General features: G+C 40.7%; 1 protein-coding gene across 15 annotated transcripts in view; it reads left to right on the top strand.

Annotated features, from left to right (window-relative positions):
* The window catches only part of NRCAM (neuronal cell adhesion molecule), a 429,035-nt gene that overhangs the window by 338,995 nt on the left and 70,982 nt on the right, over window positions 1-19,058 (top strand). For all 15 annotated transcript variants that reach the window (XM_073573274.1, XM_073573272.1, XM_073573275.1 and 12 more), the window contains 7 exons: window positions 1,324-1,508; window positions 5,479-5,610; window positions 5,963-6,106; window positions 6,791-6,899; window positions 13,327-13,493; window positions 13,579-13,726; window positions 13,918-14,042. In XM_073573274.1, the coding sequence (XP_073429375.1) occupies window positions 1,324-1,508; window positions 5,479-5,610; window positions 5,963-6,106; window positions 6,791-6,899; window positions 13,327-13,493; window positions 13,579-13,726; window positions 13,918-14,042 (1,010 nt within the window). The remainder of the gene's footprint in view (window positions 1-1,323; window positions 1,509-5,478; window positions 5,611-5,962; window positions 6,107-6,790; window positions 6,900-13,326; window positions 13,494-13,578; window positions 13,727-13,917; window positions 14,043-19,058) is intronic.

Raw genomic sequence — 19,058 nt, 5'->3', positions numbered from 1 at the left:
CCATGTGCTAGTATAGACAGTTTTTATAACTTGTGTGTGTGATGATGGATGCATGGAACTGTTGAATGACTCATTATGAAACCCCTCCCTTTGATACGCATGTTGTAGGGTTATCTTAGTTTGAGTCAGCGCCTTGTAGTGGCTAAGCCTAGCGCCACAGTGCTTCCTAGTCACAGCACTTCTCTCAGCGCCATATTGTGCCATCCAGCACAAGGCACCTAGTGGCTGCATCTGCCAGCGCGTCGCCGTTCGCAGGTCTAGTGCTTTCCTCCTTAGTCTGGGTGGTTAGTGGCTTCTGCCAGAGCGGTGCAGTGCACACTAGTGCGTTATTTCTTTGTTTGTCTCTTGCTGGCTCGGCTGCAGCGGCGCCGAGCGCTAGTGGGCTAGAGGGACTCCAACCCCGTGTCCTTGGGGCGCAGAGTCCTGTGTCTGTATACTAGCGCTCATCCGGCCGAGCTCTGTGAGCTTAACAGGCTTCGGCATTTACATTGTGCAGCACCGCGGTTCTGTGAATCAGCAGAACTCGCTCCTGTACACACCGGGTGACGCTAACCTGCATGTGTTCATTTATTATTTGCTGTATAACCTCCGCCATTATTGAGCAGCAGCTCTACATCTCTGCACGGTGGACCCCAGACTGCGAACGCATCTCATTATCATCTTTATTGTTTGGTGCGTTCCGCCAGCCTAACATCCATGTGGCGCATTCATTTTTTTCCCCTATTTTTCTTCTAAAAATTTGGGTTGCGTCTTATGGACCGTTGCGTCTTTTATAGTCCGAAAAATATGGTACATCTTATCAGAGAATTCCATTTCTTTCACCACTTAAGACCCCCATACACATTAGACAATCTAATATTTATGTGGTGCCAGACAACTGAATGTCATGGAAGATGTCGATCGGGCATATTCGATTTTGTACTGCCGATTGCAAGGTTCTCCTGGAGATAAGTTACCAGCCAACGTTTCAGCCGGCATCTTTCTCATAGGGAACACATGAGCACTCGTCCGAACAAGCTCTCCTGTGTATGGGAGAGTCGGCTGAAATGGCTTTCAACTGAACAATCAGCCATATGTGTATGGCGACCTTCACTAATCATCTATTGAATTCCGTATTGGCATAGACAAGACGCACTGCCAACACAGTGAGATGTCAGGTTACAGCTTCTGTCATACCTCCTAGAGTTGGGAGGAGTGAAGAGCAGAGTAAGAAAACAATAGTGTACAAAAATGAACAATTAGAAGAGACATTACTCCTCATGTCACAAGTTATATATGGACATATTAGTGTAAACTATCTTATGTGGTGTATTTATTCTGCAGACCTACACCTGAGATCCGCTGGAATAAGGAAGGAGCAGAATTGCCCAGCAACAGAGTTTTTTATGAAAATTTTAATAAAACTCTAAGAATAATTGGTGTTTCAGAAGAAGATGCTGGCAAGTACAGATGTTCTGCCCAAAATAACAGAGGGTCCATTCACCATGTCATTACTGTTATTGTAAAAGGTAAGTGATACCCACACTGAATAAGCACGCACACTGCTGTAGGATCAGAACCCAGTAGAGCCTCACTATCCACACGATAGATTTAATAGAAGATACTGTTTCAGCAGAGATTTTTTAGGTGCTTGATACATTTACTTATAACTCTAGAATAGAAAATGGCCCCTTCTGGGAGCTTGAGCTTACTCCATTGAAATCGGACGTCATGTTGTAGACTGAACACTGGGATAAGGGGACAGGTCTCGGCTTCAGACAGGAGGAGGAGAGAAGATGGAGGACGATCAGAGTGCGGCAGACCGAAATGTGGAAATATGGAAGTGATATGGCGCTTGCAGGCCATGGTTGCCATGGATATGGCTCTCTAACCCCTCGCATCACATGGGGAGCTATGTGGTGAAGCAACTTCCGGCGCTCGTGTTGCGTGCGCATGCACCGTGATGTTTGTCCCCGATGTGGAACAGCTGATGTAGGCATATATATAACACCATTGACACACATCATGTCACGGCCCTTCGAGGAAGCCCACACAAAACGCGTGTAGGGACTGTGAGTCTTGAGTCACACTGGGATCCATATGGGTAAGGATCACTCCTGAGCTAGCCATTATACTTATAGCCTCTCAAAGGTGTATTAATACATTTTATCACTTTGGGTCTATTCTTCAGGAACTCTAATATTTTGTGTTGACTCCTAGATTTTTTTTACCTGAGTCTTTTACAAATGTACCTGTTACTTAATATTACTATTTATATTGGTGAAAAATATTTTACTAAATGTTGTTGTTTCATGTAGTAATAAAAATCATTTTGTATTAATTATAGACACACTTGACTCTATCTTTGTAGTCGACAAAGATATCTAGGAGTGTCCTGTCGCCCTATAATAGTTTTGAGGTGGCCAATTGGCCCTGTATTACATTCTATATATTGAATATTGCTGTGATGTATTTGTTTGCACACTGTATACAGAAGCATTTATTAAAGTTTCTTCTAGGTATGTGACTTGAAAGGTTTTTCAGTTAGTAATGACTTGAAGCATTGTGCACCTTTAGAGGTGTGCAGGTCCTGGCAGCTTTCTTTCCTGCCCTGCACCAATCAGCTAGATCAATGTTGAGCTGATGAATAGCGGACAGTTCTCCCAGTGGTTGGGAGGATCGCTGTGTCAGCATTCTCCACAATCATAGGATGTTGCCTCCTTGCTACTGGTTTAAAAAAACTCTAAACTTTGTGATGAAAAAGTTCATTTTGTTTGTCTCCTCTTTCTGAAACCCATAACTTTTTTTTCTTGTTGAGCTATATGATGTTTTGTTTCATTTTAGTATTACATACAATGTTTGATTGCTTTTATTTCATTTTGGGGATATGAGGTGACCAAAAAAGGGCAAATGATTTTTTAATAGAGTTTACTGTATGGGCTAAATAATTTCATATTGTGATAGGCTAGAGTTTTATGGATGCCGCAATACCAAATATAAAGAATGGGAAAAGTGGGTGATTTAAACTTTTAAGTACATGTACTTCATATATCAGGAAGAGGTTAGCCTTAATTTTTTCTTTGTTTTTCTTTTGGACAGAGGGGTGTGGCTGAGGACATTTTATCAGATTTTAAAAACAGTTACAAGTATTCATTAAGATATGGTCTAAAGTTACAATATTCCGTAACAACTTAATATCCACACTTGAGGAGCCAATGTACTTTGTCTAAAGGGCTTTCTTTTATTTTTTGCCTATTCTGTGCAAAATTCGTACAAGTATGTCATTTTTGTGAATTTGGCACACTTTTAGCATTTTGTGATTCTTGACGATGACAACCCCTTTTTAAATAAAGTACCGTAGCCCCCTTCATAATATAATAGCATATACTCACCTCCCATACTGGCGCCATTCCAGCAATGTCATCTTTGGGTCTCCCAGGGCTCTCGTGACATTGGCTTCAACGCTCTCGTTATATTACAATCATGGGCCACTATTGGCTGTAGTGCGCTCACCTCTTTGGTCCGAACCTTGGACAAATGGAAGTAGTGAAATCGCAAGAACCTAATAGTTGCTCATGTGACTTAATAGTGTCTCAGGAGGCCCGGCACTGGCATTGCCGGGTCCCGATATGAGAGGTGAGTATATGTTATTTTCATTTTATAAGGGGTTCTACTTTATTTAAAAAAGGATGGTCTTTGATAACCTCTTTAAGGAAGTCTATACGCCTGTGCAGGATGAGCTGTATATAGGATGATGCTAGAAATAGTAGCAGTAATGTCTTGGTGGTTGTGTTTAGTGTATTTCTGGGTGGTAAGAAGAGATGTGATTGATGATCTGCAGGCATGCACAAAAGATTGAAATTAATCTATTTTTACCATCTACATTTTCAAGTTTTTCTCAAAAGCTGATAAGATATATTAAGCTCTCTAAACAGAGCGGGGCTTAAAAGACTCATATTTTTCCAGCGTTATTATCCTTTTTTTTCGAGTAATGTTGGAGAAGAAGCTGGTTACCATGGTAATCGTCAGTAATGCTTTCTATTCTTGTCCGAGCAATTTACTCTACAGAAAAAAGCACAGAGCTTCCTATGCCATTGCCTTGCCTGTGCAAACAGAGCAGATATGTGCCATGTACACTTGACCCCGTCCAGGAAGTGTCTGACTTGAATTAAATATAAGTCTTATTTTCTAGCTTGCTTTGTAAGTTCCCTTTTATTGTACATGAGCAATACAGATGTGTAGATGCTGATTCTGCATAAATAATGCTGATTATGTGTAAAAAAAATAACCTTGTCACAGATTCAGAAGGGATAGGGCCACATGTTGCACTTTTAAGAAACAAGGGTTTTTTGAAAAGAGCGTATGACATCACTGGGTAAGGGCCCCATGCACATTAGACTAATGTCATCTATCAACAGGTTCGGCTGACGCGCTATTGTGTATGGGGTCACCGGCCAACTGATGGTCAGGAGTGATGTTGATTGTGCATATCCAAATTTGGTCTGACATTGTTCTTCTTGAGATAGTTGAAGTGTCAGCTGGCGGCTTTCTCATATAGAACTCAAGAGCACTCGGCCAAGCGAGCGCTCCTTTGTGTGGGAGTTTCGGCTGAGATGTCTGTCAGCTGAATGATTGCCCGAAGCATGGTTTCGCCAACACCCATTTATATGGCCAGCCGTATTATCATCTTGGCACATTATTACCTATCTACAGTATGCGTGATAACTTGCTGATTGCTGGGAGTTCCATTATTGGCACCCACACCAATCCCTAGAATGGGGCTAGTAAGGACTGTTTGAATGAAGTGATGGAGATGCCTGCCACTTTTCCGCTCATTGTGTTTCCTTTCATTCCTATAAGAAATGAATGAAGTGAATGTGCATTCTCAATGCTCCATTTAAGAGGCACATCCGACCACTGTACTTGAGTCATGACTCATTGGGACCCCCAGCAATCAGTAAGTTATCACCTATCCAGTATGTACTGTAGGTGATAACTTGCTAAGATGGGAGGAATCCTGAGAGGCCACATTCACATGTTCAGTATTTGTAAGCCAAAACCAGGAGTGGGTGATAAATCCAGAAGTGGTGACGTGTTTCTATTATACTTTTCCTCTGATTGTTCCTCTCCTGGTTTTGGCTTACACATACTGATGTAAAATACTGACCAAATACTGAATGTGTGACTGTAGCCTAATGGTATTGCCCTTTAAAGGCGTTACTGTATGAATTTCTATGCGTAAAGAAACAAACAAATCTCCAAGTATGATTAACAAGGAATACATTAAATAATTATGCACATTCCATTCTGATGTCAACCTACCGTACACTCAGTGGCAGCCCCAACATCACACACAAGATGTTTCTGATCACAATTTTGTAGACTATAGAATAAGTACTGTAATGATATAGCATGGAGCCATATTGTCCTCTCTCCCTGAATTTCCATTTCTCTGCCCCAGTGCTCCAGTCACTAATGAAATATTCATTTCTTTTCTAGCTGCACCTTACTGGATCACTAAACCTGAAAATCTCATACTGTCACCAGGAGATGATGGAACATTGATCTGCAGGGCTCATGGGAATCCCTCCCCAAGCATTACATGGTTAATAAATGGAGTTGCAATTGAATGTACGTAAATAATTCCTTCAGATTCCTATAAGATAATAAAACATACATAAAGAACATGGACTCACGGTATACGACATCTTCAGAAAAAATGCTGTGTTCCCATCCTATCCCTAATTTATATGTACAGTTTTCATGTAGCCAGACTAAGGATGATGCAGATGTGCATATTTATGCATTGTATACAATAGAGTATGTCTTACTGAGAACAGAAAGACCCCCTAATGTAATATTCAACAGCAATTTACAATCGTCATAAGTGATGCCCTTGTCCCGTAATATTTAAACTTATGAAATGAACACACTTTATGTTGTCCCAGGCAATGGCTGCATAACCCTTCTGTTGTATTTGCAGTGGCTCCTAATGACCCAAGCCGAGTGGTAGATGGTGATACTGTTATTTTCACAAAAGTGCAAGAACGGGCCAGCGCTGTCTTCCAATGCAACGCTTCAAATATTTATGGATATGTACTGGCAAATGCATTTGTGAACGTACTTGGTAAGTTTTTTTTTTTTACTTTTTAAAAATTATTTTAAAGGGAACCTGTCATGTCACCAAATGCTACTGATCTGAAGATAAGGGGTAAATCTGCAGGTTAATAGCATTCTAAAGCTGTACGCGCACCGCACTGAAAGCAAGGCTTCAGGGAGGAAATTAACTTTATTCCTCCTGGCAGGCTTTGGCTTTCAGTCACAGTTCAGTACATAGTGAGTGGCGACTGTAAGCACAGCCCAGTACCGACTGACAGCCAGCCTACATTGATACGCTGCATAGAAGGTTGTCAGTCAATGTGCTGGGGCGTTCTTACAGCCACCACTCACTTTGTACTGATTGGTGACTAAGCGGCATACCTCTATGACCATAAAGTCATTCCTTCCTGGTAGCCAAGCTTTCAATGTGGTGGGCGCACATCTTTAAGCTGCAGGTTAACCCAATATCTGTTTGTTAATAATTGGGGATATGACAGGTTCCCTTTAATGTTACTAACTGATAGTTACTTTAGAAGTTGCAAATGATGTATTATTGTGTGTGTTTAGTTTATTATTTTGTAGTTTGCATTAGAAGTTGTATATAACTTTATATGATGTCTCTACTCCCCTCTTCTAAATTGCGTCTTTCATAACTTTTATAGTGCTTTATAAAATGTAATATTTACCATAATGTATTTATTTCATTTATTAGCTGAGCGGCCAAGGATTCTTTCATCACAAGTGGTTTATCAAGTCATTGCCAATAGACCTGCCTTGCTGCACTGCAAATCTTTTGGTTCTCCTGTTCCAAATATAGAATGGTAACAAAGACAGATTACTTATGAGATTGTATCAATTTCTTTTAAAGACTGTGCAATAATAAGACTTGTGTAAAAAGCAGAGCGATTACGGCAACATAGACACTATTTTGTTTTCTTCTGCTGAGCCTTATAAGACTCCAATTGTAGAATATGGAACTATTACTGTACTCTTACTCTACTGTCACTACTTCAAGAGGACTTTTCATCAAATTTTTAGTGGTGCACTGGACACAGAATGTAATAGTGGTTGCAAATCGGAATAGAATGGATTTTTTAAAATTATTTTTAATTTTGCTTCTCTGTTGTGGAGATATTTATTAGTATGTGAAATTTATAATGATGAACAACCTGATCTCGTGGTCCAAACTCCTGCATGAATCAATTGGGAAGGAGGGGTAACGCAGCTGAGTTTAGATGTGTCACATTACAAACCCTTATATCAGCTTTCCTAGCACTGTCAGCTCTGCTATACTGTCTCTTCCCCACACTGCCTGTCCAGAGATATATCAGTAATCTCACTCATATCTGTTGTGCTCAGCTTACAATCATTATGCTGTAAGAACAGAGCAGGTTCTCATTGCATCTCACACCATGAGGATCTCATAACAGGCAAGAGTGACATGTGTGAGATGTAATAATCTTTGTTTGACATGATTAAGGACCTTAACCTGTTTGTTAGAAAACTAAAATGGCACAAGTTTTTTAAACAAAATGATAAAAAAACTTGCATTGAGTATGACATTCCAACAGATATGCTTCGGGATGTTCAACTTCTGGCAGATCTTGATAATGTTCCGGCAACGGACAGGGGTTTGGGTCTGTTCACTCTCACTTAAAAAATCCCAGTAAAAAGATGGCTCCAGTTGGAGGTGATCTGTCAGCTATAGATGTGTTTTTAAATCTAAGCACCAAAGATTTAAAGGAGTACACTCAGAAACAATGCAGGCACAACCTCACAAAAAGTCAAATGAATGCCCTTCGGGGTTTAGAAATGGATAAATCCCTGATATTCAAGCCCTCCGATAAGGGGGGGAATATTGTTTTGATGAATGTGGAAAAATATGAGAACATGTGCCTCTCTCTCCTTAATGATGAAACTACATATGTACAGGTGTCACAGAACCCCACATCCAGATGTATTGTTGATCTAAAGACTATTCTATCTAAAGCTAGAACTGATAATCTGATTAGTCATGATGAATATTCCTTCCTTCTCCCCCAGCACCCGGCGATGGCTACTTTCTACGCTCTACCCAAAATCCGTAAGGGCCTGGACCCCCTCAGGGGAAGACCCATCGTGTCTGGAACTGGGACCTATGTCAGAACATAGGGGTATATATTGACAATATTCTTAGACCACTTGTCATCTCACTCCCCTCATATATCAGGGACACGATGGATCTTCTCCGAAGGCTGGAGGGTATCTCCCTTGAATCGGACATCTATTTGGCTAGCATCGATGTGGAGGCCCTGTATTCCTCCATTCCATATGAAAGTGGTATAAGGGGAGTTCAACACTTCCTTGCCACAAGAGGGCGCCAATTTCAGGCCCATAATGAGTTGGTGGTGACCCTCCTGGATTTTGTTCTCCACAATAACTATTTTTGTTTTGATCAGCTCAGGGGCACCACTATGGGCAGCCCTTGTGCGCCCAGTTATGCAAATTTGTTCCTGGGCTGGTGGGAGGATAACTTGGTGTTCACTGAAGTCCATGAGAAATATATGGCCCACATTGATATGTGGGCCAGGTTTATTGATGATATCTTTATCTTGTGGAGTGGCACCAAGGAATTATTTCAAGAATTCATGCTGTCGCTGAATTGTAACAACATTGGGCTCAAGTTCACTTCTGATATACAGGAGAGACAATTACCATTTCTGGATGTAATGATTACAAAATCCACTAGGGGTGACAGTTTGGAAACATCTGTCTACAGGAAACCTATCGCCACCAACTCACTCTTGAGGTGGGAGAGTCACCACCCATACCCCCTCAAAAGAGGAATTCCTAAGGGTCAATACCTTAGGTTAAAACGTAATTGCTCTGATAATGCTGATTTTAAGGTCAAGGCAGACGATCTAATACAAAGATTTCTATCCAGGGGGTATCCAGACCGGGTGTTGAGGGAGGCATATCGATTTGCGAGCCATCAACCAAGGACTACGTTGTTAACTCCCCACAATAGAGAAGAGAGGGTACCAAAAGAAATTAGACTAATTTGTTCTTTTGATAATGGGGCACCGGCAATGAGACAGATCATTAAGAAACACTGGGACATTCTTAAAATGGACGAGGACTTGAGAGATGTGATTGGGGAAAGTCCCCAAATCATGTATAGGAAGTGCCGAACCCTGAGTGATCGTTTGGTACACAGTCAATTTGCCCCACCGAAACAGGAAATGTGGCTACCAAGGAAACCGGTAGGCTGCTACAAATGTGGGAACTGTGTGGCATGTGATTCTGTTGAGGTGGGGAGGGAATTTTTCAATTCTAGTACACAGCAACACTATCAAATTAATGAATTCATTAACTGTAAAACTAAAGGTATTATTTACAGGGCTCAATGTGATTGTGGAATGACCTATATTGGGAAAACGATCCGAGAATTCAGAAGGCGTATCGGTGAGCATTTGGGGGATATTCGTAACCAGTGGGATACCCCCATCGCTAGACATGTAAATGGCACACATGGAGGGGATACTGGCACCATCCGCTTTATGGGAATTGATAAACTCAAGATACCTCCACGGGGGGGACGATTTTGATAAAATGCTGCTACACAGGGAAACAAGGTGGATTTTTCTATTGAATACATGCCATCCCCTTGGTTTGAATGAGCAGTTAAATTTTGGCTGCTTTCTATATTATATTCCTTTTCTCATCTACTTGGTGGATCTTTTGGTCTGCCGAAAAGTCTAGTACATTGTGGAAAGTTTGCTCCGTGCCCTGCGAGCTATAGAGTCAGACTAAAAAACAGGATTGCTTAATTATCATATATGAAGGGAGATTATCTCTTCTATATCTTTTTGACACTCCTTTCTGTTTTACTGTATCCTGGGCTAAACTTGAAAGTAAGTCTACACAAGGACAATTCTGAAGGGAGTGTATGTCAACCATTAAATCATGTACTGATGTGGAGTTCCTCTGGGGATACTAAGTGTACATTCTGTATACCTACTTATCATTATATATTTTTTTCTGATATTTTGGCCCCTCTTGTCGATTCGCCCAGATAATTGGTTCACGAATTCTATTGATTCTTGAGTATAATTTATAATTATACTCGGTGGATATTAAAAAATCTTCCATCCCACAGTCATGTAATTGATAACTCATTATAATATTTATAGGACGGTATTTTTCACCCTGTTCATTTTGGACTTTTAAATATAAGATCAGTGCAAATGATATACACAATTTGCGTGAATATCCCTGATTGCCTGACATCTCTTTAATGGGATTGCAGTGCTTTCCTTCCAAAGTCATTCATTTAGTGTGCGGTTTATGCTTAGCGTATCGGGGAGACTTGCTGCATTTATTGCCCTAGGACACCATTCACACTCTGATTGCATTAAATGCGATTATGGTAATTATATGCACAGTGGCAGTCCTGTGTTTTGGAACATAGGAGGAGGCTGCATTAACCTTTTTATGATACCATTCACACTTTGGATGCATGAAATATGATATTGGAAACAATGGGTAATATGGCTGTTTCCCTGCATGCGTCCTGTATTTTGGAAAACAGGTTAATATCGGTAGCAGCTGATGGAATGCAGGGGGCTAATATCAGTAGCAGCTGTATTTATTGCCCTAGGACACCATTCACACTCTGATCGCATTCAATGCGATTTTGGTAGTTATGTACACAGTGACAGTCCTATATTTTGGAACATAGGAGGCTGCATTAACCTGTTTATGATACCATTCAGACTTTGGACGCATGAAATAGGATATTGGAAACAATGGGTAATATGGCTGTCTCCCTGCATGCATCCTGCAGTTTGGAAAACAGGTTCATATTGGTAGCAGCTTATGGAATGCAGGGGGTTAATATCAGTAGCCGCTGTATACAATATATTGCCCTAGGACATCATTCACACTCTGATCGCATTAAATGCGATTCTGGTAATCGGTAGCAGCTGATGGAATGCAGGTGGTTAATATCAGTAGCAGCTGTATTTATTGCTCTAGGACGCTAATCACACTCTGATCGCATTAAATGCGATTCTGGTAACTGGTAGCAGCTGATGGAATGCAGGGGGTTAATATCAGTAGCAGCTGTATTTATTGCTCTAGGACGCTATTCACACTCTGATCGCATTAAATGCGATTCTGGTAATCGGTAGCATCTGATGGAATGCAGGGGGTTAATATCAGTAGCAGCTGTATTTATTGCCCTAGGACGCTATTCACACTCTGATCGCATTAAATGCGATTCTGGTAATTGGTAGCAGCTGATGGAATACAGGGGGTTAATATCAGTAGCAGCTGTATTTATTGCCCTAGGACGCTATTCACACTCTGATCGCATTAAATGCGATTCTGGTAATTATGTGCACTGTGGCAGTTTCTGTTTCACGCGTCCTGTATTTTGGAACATAGGAGGAGGCTGCATTAACCTGTTTATGAGACCATTTACACTTTGGACGCATGAAATATGATATTAGAAACAATAGGTAATATGGCCGTTTCCTTGCATGTGTCCTGCATTTTGGAAAACAGGAGGTTAATATCGGTAGCAGCTGATGGAATGCAGGGGGTTAATATCAGTAGCAGTTTGCGTTCTGACGTCAGACGCTGGGGTGGAGCATACCAATAATGGAGTCTTTATCAAGAGTCCATGTGCTTTCCCCTCCAGGACTCCACTTGGTAGTGACAGGGACAGTCACACTAGTTTGTTAGGCACCTCGCCACTGCAGGGCCTGTGGACTTAACGTACAACACTAATTCTATATATCCTTTCCTACTGCTTTATATCTATCTGACTCCCCTGATGAATCCCCACCATTGGGGAAGAAACGTGTAGGGAGCTTCAGTCTGTTTTTCCCCTTATAAGTGGGGGTGTCCACTACAGGATCCACTTGGGGCCTGTCCTTGTTAGGACAGGAGTATTGCTGGGGCACGACAGGGAGTGCAGGGGAATACTTTACATTAACACTGGTTTTCCCATGTCTCAGCTCCCCATGAGTGGATCGTCTCTCCAGCAGGATATGCCCTGATGCTGGAATGCTATATCTAATACCAATTGTGAGACCAAACCATTTTTTATTGAGCACTGGTTCACATGAGCACTTTTTTGTAATGTTTTAGTGTGTTATGTCCTTTTAATGGTTCATTAAAGGTTATGTTTTAATTGAATTTATGTGGGATACTCTCTAGGCTGTGTGCGAGATGTAATACAGCCCTGATCTCATTGCACAGCGATTAAAAGTTGCTTTAGCACAGCAGACATAAGTGTGGTTACTGACATGCGCCTTAATTAGGCGAGCTTATTAGGATAGTTTGTAATGTGATACAGCTAAACTCAGCTGCACTGCCCTTCCTCCCAACCTGACTCATGCAGAGGTTAGACCAGGAGATCAGAGCTGTATCATTAGGCCAGGAGATCAGAGCTGTATGCCATGTATCTCACATGCTGAGAAATCTTCTCTAAGCTATTGTAGGACGTGTTCTTCTTTCCTTTGGGTGTTGCTGCCTGCTTATGATTGGTCCGCATAATACAGGGAGAAGAAGTGCATGATAACACCCAATGGACTTGAAAAAAGTTAACTCATTAGTTTCCAAATACTTTGCTGATATCTCATCAATGGAGAAATAAAAACGAAAACAAAAACATTTTATTCTGCTCTGCAGCCGCAACTTATATCATGTGTCTGATTCAACATGAAATATTTATGTGATAGGTCCTCTTTAAGTTTCATATAGACAAACCCTAGCTATTGCTGTGTGGAGCATTTAGAAATGACATGCTGATATTAGCAGGGTGTAGAATAAAATGAAAACATTATTGTTGCTAATATTAAACAAAGGTTTATTTTCATTCTTTGCCTTGTTCCTCACCATTTCTGAGATGACTGTTAATGTTGAATTGACCCAGCTATGGGGCTGGTAAAAGACAGGCCTTGTGTGTGTATGTATGTACATATATATATATATAGCGCGAGTGATGGGTCCGATTTGGTTAGTCATGACCTAAACAAAGTCTCCAAATTAGTGAAGGCTTGAAACACATACTAAAGTACAAGGTCTTTTAGTAAAAGCAAAGTAACTCAACAACTGTAGACTTCATACGAGCAACACAGCACTGATCCTTATTAGCACATCTATCACCACTTGTAGTGCAGTGAAGAGCACAACATTTTATTAGCGTGTAAGATGAGTGGATCTGTTTATAACACTTGCAATTATTCCCTTTATATCCAGGTTTAAGGGCGTACAGTCCAGTGTTCTACATGGAAGTGACTACGTCTTCCATAATAACGGGACACTGGAAGTCCCAGTGGCACAGAAAGATAGCAGTGGCACATACACGTGTGTAGCAAGAAACAAATTGGGTACAGACCAAAAAGTCATTACCCTTGAAATTAAAGGTAAGAGTTACACATCAGGTAATGTATACATTGGGCCTTCAACTATGTTGTCACATTTCTTATTAATATTCTGTTTTATTTCTAGATCCAACTATGATAATCTCCCAACCTGAATACAGGGTTGTGCAGCGATACGGCAATGCTTTCTTTGAATGCAAATTCAAGCACGATCCTACGTTAGTAGCGGAGGTGATGTGGCTGCGGAATAACAGTGAACTGCCGGTTGATGAAAGGTATTTTTGAAGCTCTATAACAGCATACTCTATGTTTGCCTTTTTCGTTGCCTTTAAATGATGTACCGTCGTAATTTTGGCTAGATGTATTATGTAATGTTTCCTTGTATACAAATATGCACGCATCCATACATTATACACTACATACAGGGTTCTAACACCATTCATACAAGCTGTCTTACGATTCACAGATACACTTTTGAGAAAGAGCGGCTGATGATCAGGAACGTCACTGAGAAGGATAAAGGCTTGTACACGTGTGTTGCCAACACTACGCTGGACCGAGTTTCAGCTAGCGCAGAACTTTCTGTTGTTGGTAAGATATTTTATCTCTTTTTTAGTGAACTGATTTGCTTTTTTCCTTTGATTTGTTTAACAGCACAGCCTTTCTTTAGCTACAGGTTATGTGTGCTGTGTTCATGTGACTTCCCAATATATTAAAGTGTTGGCATGTTGCTAAGACTGTTGCTTCCCCTCTTTCTTTTCTGAGAATGGAGAAGTGACACCACTGTTTAAAGGATACTTTTATAATTTACCCATCCTTACACGTCATGCAGATCACTGGACATATAGGTCATGAGACCCCACTGATCGCTCAAAAATAATCTCAAGCACAGCTCAGCTGTGCTCCTGCACTAGCAATAACACTGCGTGGTGTCTATAGACTCCTTGTAGAGGTCTCAGTACTTCTGCGAAGTGCACTCTAGATTGTTTTTTGGGGCGATCAGTGGGGGTCTGAGGAGCACAAGACCACATCCTCACTGATGTGCAGGACACTTAAATCAATGGATAGATTAAAAAAAGAAGATAGGTGCTGTTTCAGAACTGCAACCACTTCACTGTCTATCCTTGGATAACAGCACAACTTACCACTTGCTGTGCAGGGAATATTGACATGGCCTCATTAACGTGACGTGGGCCACGCTTAAATTTCCTGTACAGCCAATTGCTGGAAACTGAAATATTATTTCTGATTGGGTATATTGCCCCAACATATCCCGAAGCATCATGTATCGATATACTATATACAGTATATTTATAAGGCTGTAAAGGAATTTGCTTAAAAATACAGTGGGTACAGAAAGTATTCAGACCCCTTTACATTTTTAACTCTTTCTTTCATTGTAGCCATTTGGTAAATTCAAAAAAGTTAATTTTTTTTCTCATTAATGTACACTCTGCACCACATCTTGACTGAAAAAAAACAGAAATGTAGAAATTTTTCCAAATTTATTAAAAAAGAAAAATTGAAATATCACATGGTCATACGTATTCAGACCCTTTGCTCAGTACTGAATAGAAGCATCCTTTGAGCTAGTACAGCCATGAGTCTTCTTGGGAATGATACAAGTTTTTCACATCTGGATTTGGGGATCCTCTGCCATTCTTCCTTGCAGATCCTCTCCAGTTCCGTCAGGTTGGATGGTGAACGTTGGTAGACAGCCATTTTCAGGTCTCTACAGAGATGCTCAATTGGGTTTAGGTCAGGGCTCTGGCTGGGCCAGTCAAGAATGGTCACAGAGTTGTTCTGAAGTCACTCCTTTTGTTATTTTAGCTGTGTGCTTAGGGTCTTTATCTTGTTGGAATTTGAACCTTCGACCAAGTCTGAGGTCCAGAGCACTCTGGAAAAGGTTTTCATCCAGGATATCTCTGTACTTGGCTGCATTCATGTTTCCTTCAATTGCAACCAGTCGCCCTGTCCCTGCAGCTGAAAAACACTGCTATAGCATGATGCTGCCACCACCGTATTTCACTGTTGGGATTGTATTGGGCAGGTGATGAGCAGTGCCTGGTTTTCTCCACAGATACCGCTTAGATTTATCACCAAAAAGTCTTATCTTTGTCGTCTCAGACCAGAGAATCTTATTTCTCATAGTCTGGGAGTCCTGCATAAGTTTTTAGTAAACTCTATGGGCGCTTTCATATGTCTGGCACTGAGAAGAGGCTTCCGTCGGGCCACTCTGCCATAAAGGCCCGACTGGTGGAGGGCTGTAGTGATCGTTGACTTTGTGGAACTTTCTCCCATCTCCCTACTGCATCTGTGGAGCTCAGCCACAGTAATCTTGGGTTTCTTCTTTACCTTTCTCACTAAATCTCTTCTCCCACAATTACTCAGTTTGGCTGGAAGGCCATGTCTAGGAAGACTTCTGGTGGTCCCAAACTTCTTCCATTTAAAGATTATGGAGGCCACTTTGCTTTTAGGAACCTTGAGTACTGCAGAAATTCTTTTGTAACCATGGCCAGATCTGTGCCTTGCCACAATTCTGTCTCTGAGCTCCTTGGCCAGTTCCTTAGACCTCATGATTCTCATTTGGTCTGACATGCACTGTGAGCTGTGAGGTCTTATGTAGACATGTGTGTGCCTTTACAAATCAAGTCCTATCAGTTTAATTAAACACAGCTGGACTCCAATGAAGGAGTAGAACCATCTCAAGGAGGATCACAAGGAAATGGACAGCATGTGACTTCAATATGAGTGTCTGAACTAAGGGTCTGATACTTATGACCATGCGTTATTACAGTATTTCTTTTTTAATACATTTGCAAAAATGTCTACATTTCTGTTTTTTTTCTGTCAAGATGGGGTGCAGAGTGTACATTAATGAGAAAAAAAGAACTTTTTGCAATTTACTTAGTGGCTGCAATAAACAAAGAGTGAAAAATTTAAAGGGTTCTGAATACCTTCCGTACCCACTGTATATATTGCTGTGTGTGTATGTGTGATATATATATATATATATATATATATATATATATATATAATATATATATATAATATATTGTAGCATGATGGTTATTATGGTGAGTTGCCATTAAGGGGAATCTGTCAGCAGGTTTATGCAATGCAATCTGAAGACATCAGGTGATAAAGGCTGAAACAGAGTTCAGGGATGTGTCACTTGTCAAAGTGCTGCTGTTTACTAACTGTGAAGGATTGATCACTAAGAGATTATCATTGCTGGACTAGTCCAGTAAGGCCCCCTCCTGTGATAAGCACCAAATTAGACTTTGTACACAGAGAGCCTGGTGTGGGGACGGGGTTAAATTTCTCAGCTCTGCTTTATTCTAAATCTAAAAGATCTGATTGTGTCGGAACGGTTGCATCAAGTAATCTAACTGATACATCGTTGGATTCAGTTTTTCTTTTCCTATATCAGGCTGCTTTCAGATGACGTAGCAAAAACTTGCTGACGGATTCCCTTTTATGTAATGAGAAAATAGCTTGAGTCTACCACAGTGGCTGTACATTCGACTCATTTGGGGAATACCTCTATGATTTTCATGGCTGGGGGTTGCCTTTATGAGACAACCATTTTAAATTTCAGAGTTTTGATTGTCTAGGAATTAAAGCACATAAATTGACACTTGTCAGAATAGTCCAGAAGGTCAATGTATAAGCTCTTTCCATCTGCTTATGTAAGATTTATAAAGCTTAAGTACATATTTACCAAATGCCAAGTTAATCGCTCACAGATGTTAGCAACTGTTTAGCTTTTATACAGCATTTAAGACTTCCATGGGTCTCTTGTATAAAAACTAGCAAAGTCAAAATATGGAGGAGCTACCCTCTGCAACAAATCATGTAAGTGGAATCTGCCACCAGGTTTTTGCACCCTAACTTGAGGGTAGCATCATATAGAGACAGAGACCCTGATTGCGGCAATATGACATTTACAAGGCAGCTTATTTTAGTTTAGTTTATATAAAATCACTGTTTTATCACCAGGAGATTATCACTGGAGGACTAGTGAACCTGCTGCCAGGTAGTCGGGCATATTCATGAGCTCTGTATAGCCCCGTCCCCACCACTGATTGGCAGCTTTCTATATACACTGCCAATCAGTGGTGTGGGAGGAATGATACAGAGCTCAACATTCAGAGTACTGGTAGATCTGCAGCAGATAAAACTGTGATTTCAGAATATGGACTTGGTATATTACTGAAAGTTTCTTGGTTCTGACTAGCGTTTGACTCTTTATACATTATAGGGTCCATGTAAATGTGTTCTCTTATCCCAAAAGTACTCTGGATGGCACAGATGACAGGGCAAATATACAAGAGTTTGGTACATGGATACACATAGTGGCCAGAACAGCACTCATAGACAGGAGTATGGTAACCTGATCAGGCACCACCAATCATCTCTACATACGTCATATCAGATGGGTGGGAGATTTCATATTTACAGGACAAATTCATTTAAAAGCCCAATGTGTTATTTATGGACTAGTCGGCGTTGCTGTAATTCTGCATGTTTAATAATACGCTACTGTCAGCTCAGTAGGTGGTGTCACAGTGTGAATGTTATAAATCTGACGAAGGGTTACTGGAGTAAGGACCAGAAACAACCAGTCACATTGCTGCTTCCAATTTTCATTCTGTGTTTGAGAAATAACATTTGGAATATAATTGACTTTTCAATGGAACAGTTTTGTCTCTGAATGACCGATGTATATGAATACATTTAGTGGTGTAAAACTTCTTTTTTTGCAACACCGGCGAACATAAAAGGGGTTGTCTAAGAAAAAATAAAAGGCCACTGAATACCTGACGACCAATTATTATGTCCAGGGGAAGCCACCTTTAGCTCAGCGTGAAACTTTACATGTTGACCATTCTAATATAGTGATGACCATGTAATGCATGGAAATGGTGGTTCCACCATAATAGGAACTACCCCATTCTGTGGCTGCCTTGTTTCCTAATTAGAGGGAATCTGTCAGCAGGAATTTTGTGTGACTTCAAGCAAAGAAGGTGTCAGACAAGCAGGAGGAGGCAGCACTGGGGAAGGAATAGAGCCGGAGTGACACAGGCTTAAGAAGAGCATTCCTATGCTGAAGTCTCATTCGTATATCGGTTCAAACGATGAGTTCTTAGTAATAGACAAATGAACTGTTTAGGCAAAGGTATTGGTAGATTTGTCTTAGAAAGAACTACATTTTAATATAAGTAAATTAGGGGGAAAAACACTACTGACAGATTCCTTTAAGCACATGGACCTGGCTTGACATCAGGAGACAACCCCTTTTAAAGGCTGTCGTTAAACACTGCGATTGCGGCACACTGTCACTTCAATAAGGTAAAGTTCATGTTGTGTATGGATGATGCTCTCACACTACCCTTCACAAATATTTCCTAGGATGCCAGATACCTCAGTTTTTTCTAGCTGTTGGGTTTAAAAGACAGAGACTAATGAAATTACATTGATTAATTTGTCACTCGTGTAGTCACCAGTATGAAGATTTATACCCAAGGCTATTCAGCCTTCCTGAGAAATGATGAGTCAGTGACTTATGCAGAAAATCAATGGAGTTCTAAGAAGTAGCAATAC

This window comes from Dendrobates tinctorius, unplaced genomic scaffold, assembly GCF_039654945.1.
Source record: "Dendrobates tinctorius isolate UK_male_01 unplaced genomic scaffold, ASM3965494v1 ptg000035l, whole genome shotgun sequence".
Classification (NCBI taxonomy): Eukaryota; Metazoa; Chordata; class Amphibia; order Anura; family Dendrobatidae; genus Dendrobates; species Dendrobates tinctorius.
The sequence above is the reverse complement of the archived record's forward strand: the minus strand, read 5'-3'. Positions and strand labels throughout refer to the sequence as shown.